This window comes from Meleagris gallopavo, chromosome 9, assembly GCF_000146605.3.
Source record: "Meleagris gallopavo isolate NT-WF06-2002-E0010 breed Aviagen turkey brand Nicholas breeding stock chromosome 9, Turkey_5.1, whole genome shotgun sequence".
Taxonomy (NCBI): Eukaryota; Metazoa; Chordata; class Aves; order Galliformes; family Phasianidae; genus Meleagris; species Meleagris gallopavo.
Genome location: NC_015019.2, coordinates 11,243,629 through 11,248,147, shown reverse-complemented (window position 1 = coordinate 11,248,147; position 4,519 = coordinate 11,243,629). Strand labels below are relative to the sequence as shown.

Below are 4,519 nucleotides of genomic sequence, written 5' to 3'. Positions count from 1 at the left end.
TCCAGCAGGAAGGCGGCGGCACCTCCCGGACAGCGGCGGGCACGGCACCACGTTCGTCCCGAGAGAGGGAGCGAGTCGCTGTTGTGAAGGATGCAGATTTGCGCTGGAGGAAATGAGCGTTGTGTGGTTTTGTGCGGTTTGTTTTCAACCGCGGCTCCATCCTGGAGGTTTACTCCCAGAGAAAAGCGCACAGAATCCTTTCTAATTGGCAGCAAATAATTCGGTATAAGCCCACGCTGTCCTGTATTTGAAATTTGGACGGGTGGCTCCTCTGCCTGGACAGTGTAAGTCTGATGTGCATCATTTCTGACAAAGATTGACCCGTGTTGTGCATCTCTGGAAGAGAACCATCAGCAAGGAACTGTATATTGCACTGCAGTTTTTAGGTTAAAAAATGAAGTTTAAGGTTAAAAGTCAGATTTCTGCATGGCAGGATTAAACAAAACCGTGAATCACTGCAGCAGTAATAGAAGGTCACCCGAGAATGAAGTGGAGTGGATAAAGGATTGGAAACTGTACAGAAGCCGACAAACTTGCTAATAAATTGAGCTCGCCTGATAAATAACCCGAGCTTTTGACGTACCGTTAAGTGCCGTTTTCCTGTGCGTCTTCTCTTCGCCACACGGGGGCACAGGAGACTGCAACAATCTGCTCCCTTCTGACACATTGCTGCTATAAATCATTGTTTTCAAAGGCAGAAAAAGGTCTAAAAGGAATTCTACATAATACAGGCCGAGTTCAATTGTTGTTTTCTTTCATGTCTGGTTTAGTTTTCGATTTTTTCCCATGTTTATGAATTGTTCAAGTAAACTGAATGGTCAGCAAAGGGAAAAAGGCAGATACTGTCAATAGCAAAGGAAGTGAGTCTGAAGATATTAAAATTTCTGTAGAGGAAGAATTCATTCTTCCCTCATCTGAGAGTGAGGAGGGAGGATACCAGAGGAATTGCTGGAACAAACAGAAGTAGAGAAGGACCTGGGTGCTTGTTTCCTTCCAACACAAAGCAGAAGCCATCCTTCCTTTCTGCTTTCACCTCAGACAGATGCACTTCAAAGTCAGAATATAGCGTAGCTTTGTCTCTCCAGCCAAGCATTTTAACAAGAGCCCTTCTAGAGATTTCAAGTTACAACTCCGAAGTACCCATAGGAATCCTTTTTATTATTTGCCCAATGATCAGACAATGCTGTCCCAGTGGAGATGTGTTTTTGTATACTTCTTTCCACAACTCTGATGGCTTAAAATAAGACATTTTATTTTAAGTACAATCTTATATTTGAAACCACTGAATATTCCTGTAAATGTATATATCACCAGCACTGCTAACTTTCTGCAATGAGATTCCTTTAAATGTGTGAACTGAATAGCAGGAGGTTAAGTTGCAGTAGTCCATTTATACTTTTTCAGTTTTAAAGCATAATAAAAAAGGGGGAGGGAATAATCACCATAAGACAGAGTAAAAAAAGCTGATCCCCACAAATATGTCATATAAAGAGTTCACTATATCTGAGCCCAAGTCAAAGCATTTAACTAGAAACTTCAACTGTTCGGAAATACAACTTTACACTTTCATATTTTGAGTTCTTTCTTTACCAAACCAAATGATCTGACGTGTGTCTTACAGTCAGATAAGGATCTGAATACTGTTACTGAAAAATGTAATGTCTGTCTTGAAAACAAACAGTGCTTACAAGCACAAACAAGCAACCACGTTGCTACATGTAAGCAGGTTAACAGTTGGTAATTGTTCACAAACACAAGTGTAAGATCATTCGCTTAAAAGAAAGCACTGACCTAACTTTTCTGGTCTCTTTCCAGAAATAAAAAGCTGGAAAAAAGTGAGGCACCTACCAGACATACACACACGTGAGCAAAAAAATAAAATAAAATTCAGTTTCAGTAAAGGCTGGTCTTCTTCATGATCCGCAAGAATTCCTGCTCATTCACTTCCCCATCGCCATCTCTATCTGCTTCATCAATCATTTCCTGAAAGATATTTGTGTTCAGAAATAAGATGCAGATTAGAGTAGAATCAGAATGATTAGATTAATTCAGAATTAGAATCACTCTTTAAATAAATAGCATTGGACATGACAATGTTGGCTCTATGTCAGACTTAACATGCTTCGAAGTATTTTTTAAACTAGGCAATATGTTTATATATGGCTTACAAAAATATGTGTAGAATATGTCCTTTTAAAGGAGCTATCCTGGAAGAAATGGAGTGCTTGGAGCAGAGTTGTTCCTTTCCCATCACTGTAATTCCACAGAGAGTGACAGTTACTGTGACACAATTTAACTATGTATGCTTAACCCTTCTTTGGCCTTAGAACCTATTTCTGAATCGACAGCAGCTTTTCCATTTCTTTAGGGAAAGAGCTTAAATTAAGCATTACAGCTTAATAGCAAAGATCCCATGGGATGTTAGAGGACAGTGCCTGAAACTGAGACGGCAGCCTCTACCTAAAATCACAGTGACCCCTGAAGTGGCTTCCTTCCCCAGTGAGAAACAGATTTCCACTTTTTATTCTCAATAGTTAGAGAGAGGCTTCAGCTCCCCAAACAGGAGGAGAATGAGATTGTGACTATTTACATGGATTTAAAACTAAACAAGAAACCAACTAATACACAAACATTCTGTGACTGTCTTCCAATTCAGTGAAAAAGCATAATCTGGACCTTTAAACATCCACAATAGCTGATAACGAGTGTTTGTGCATTACATGGTGTAAGAGAACTGTTGGGTCACAGCTTGAACTGGTAATTGAGCACCTGGTGAAGGGGTATGTCTGGCCCAGGGAGCACAGGCAAATTGTTTGCACCTGTGCCCTATGCATGACCAGAAGGGGTGGACCCACAGTGGAACCTCCCTGGGCTTATATAAGAGCCAGCCACAGAAGAGAGAACATCTTTTAGATGTAGGCTGCTTGCTGAGGAGAAGTGCTGCATAGCTAGAGAGTTCTTTCACCAGCTGGGTAAGCTTGCCCTTCTCTTTTTTATGTATGCAGTCATTGGTGTACCTGCTAATGCTTTGGTTAGTTTCACCCAGAACCTGTTACAAGTGATGTTATTCCTTTGTGAGGGGAACACATGGTTGCATATATCAGGTACAAACCTGCAGCTCTTCATCTGTAAGATTTTCACCCAGTTCTTTGGCTACACGTTTGAGGTTTTTGAAAGAGATTTTGCCAGTTTCATCATCATCGAAGAGCTTAAAAGCTTTGAGAATCTCCTCTTTGGAATCTTTTTCAGCCTTAAGTTTAAGGAGAAAAGCATTGGTTATACTACATATAATACTCAAAATAAAAATTGCAATTATAGCATGCAAGAATTAGAAATACTAAGAAAGTCTTATAACTTTAAACATACACAGACTACCACAAACATACGTACAAAAGCTGAAGGTAGAAAGACACAGTAATGCTGCCTGAACCTCAGGGCTTCAAGTTCTTTTCTTCCATCTCTTGTTAGATAACTTCAGGATTTCAGTGTCAGGATCCTACACTGTTAAATACTTGCTTTTACGCAATATTTTCTAGGACTTTTAAAAGCAGAAATCTTATCTGTAAATATTTTTTATCTATGTAATACATCAATACTCCTGACAGAGTTCTGCCTGCTAGAGTTGTCTTTCATCTGTGATAAGAGTTCTGGTTTCTTTGTCATATGTACGTAAAACTGATTGTTAAAGAAGCTTATTAATGACATTTCAACCTTACTATTCAAGTAAATGAGTGAACTGGCCTATGACCAGGTAAGATTTAACTTACTTCTTTAGCATTAAGAATAAACTATAAATGAACACTTAAAAAAGCCATAATATGACAGAACTTAATGTTAGTAACTAAATTTGATGAAGCTTTAAGATAAAGAGAAGGGGGAAGGTGTGTGTCTGTGCTTTTTCTCATCTTCCACTAAAACCAAGAGGAGGTGAAAGTGACTCATCCATTTTCAGAATTTCTTCTTTGACTTCTAAAACTTACGTACCATTTTCTGGGTCATCACTGCCAAGAAGTCATTGAAACTGATTTTTCCTGTTCCTTCCTTATCGATATCTGATATCATTTTCTTGATTTCTTCTTTTTTAGGTTCAAACCCTAGTGCTCTCATGGCCACCTGTAAGGCCAAAAGAAATTATTAGTCATACAAAACCATAAGAAGGAAAAATATCTTCTAGTGACAAACACAGTAAAACTTTGTGCCATACCACAGTAGATCATGTTCTCAAGGAGAGCAGGAAGGTCAAGGAGCACTCTTAAAGTAATGTTTTTCATTGCACAAGGGCATGTCGGGATGCAGAACCAGTTGTATTCTAGACTCACTCCTTCCTTTTCTTTAATTCCAGAGTTTCCTAAACACATTCTAATCATTGTGGCAACACCTTCTTGTCAGAACTGGCAGGGAGATGGAAATAATCTTGGGATCTGGATTATTAAGTCCTAGCATACCTGTTTTGGTACATATCAGTTTAATTCCTATGATGGGGATTCAGAATAAAAGTATCCTATTTTCTTTTTTTTTT

At 38.9% G+C, this 4,519-nt stretch overlaps 1 protein-coding gene across 1 annotated transcript in view; it reads right to left on the bottom strand.

Moving 5' to 3' along the window:
* Positions 1 to 1,137: 1,137 nt before the first annotated feature.
* Positions 1,138 to 4,519, bottom strand: part of CETN2 (centrin 2) — a 4,594-nt gene continuing 1,212 nt past the window's right edge. The window contains exons 3-5 of the mRNA XM_010715312.2: positions 3,985 to 4,113; positions 3,113 to 3,250; positions 1,138 to 1,983 (exon numbers count right to left, since the gene is read on the bottom strand). Of these exons, the coding sequence (XP_010713614.1) occupies positions 1,894 to 1,983; positions 3,113 to 3,250; positions 3,985 to 4,113 (357 nt within the window). The 3' untranslated portion in view covers positions 1,138 to 1,893. The remainder of the gene's footprint in view (positions 1,984 to 3,112; positions 3,251 to 3,984; positions 4,114 to 4,519) is intronic.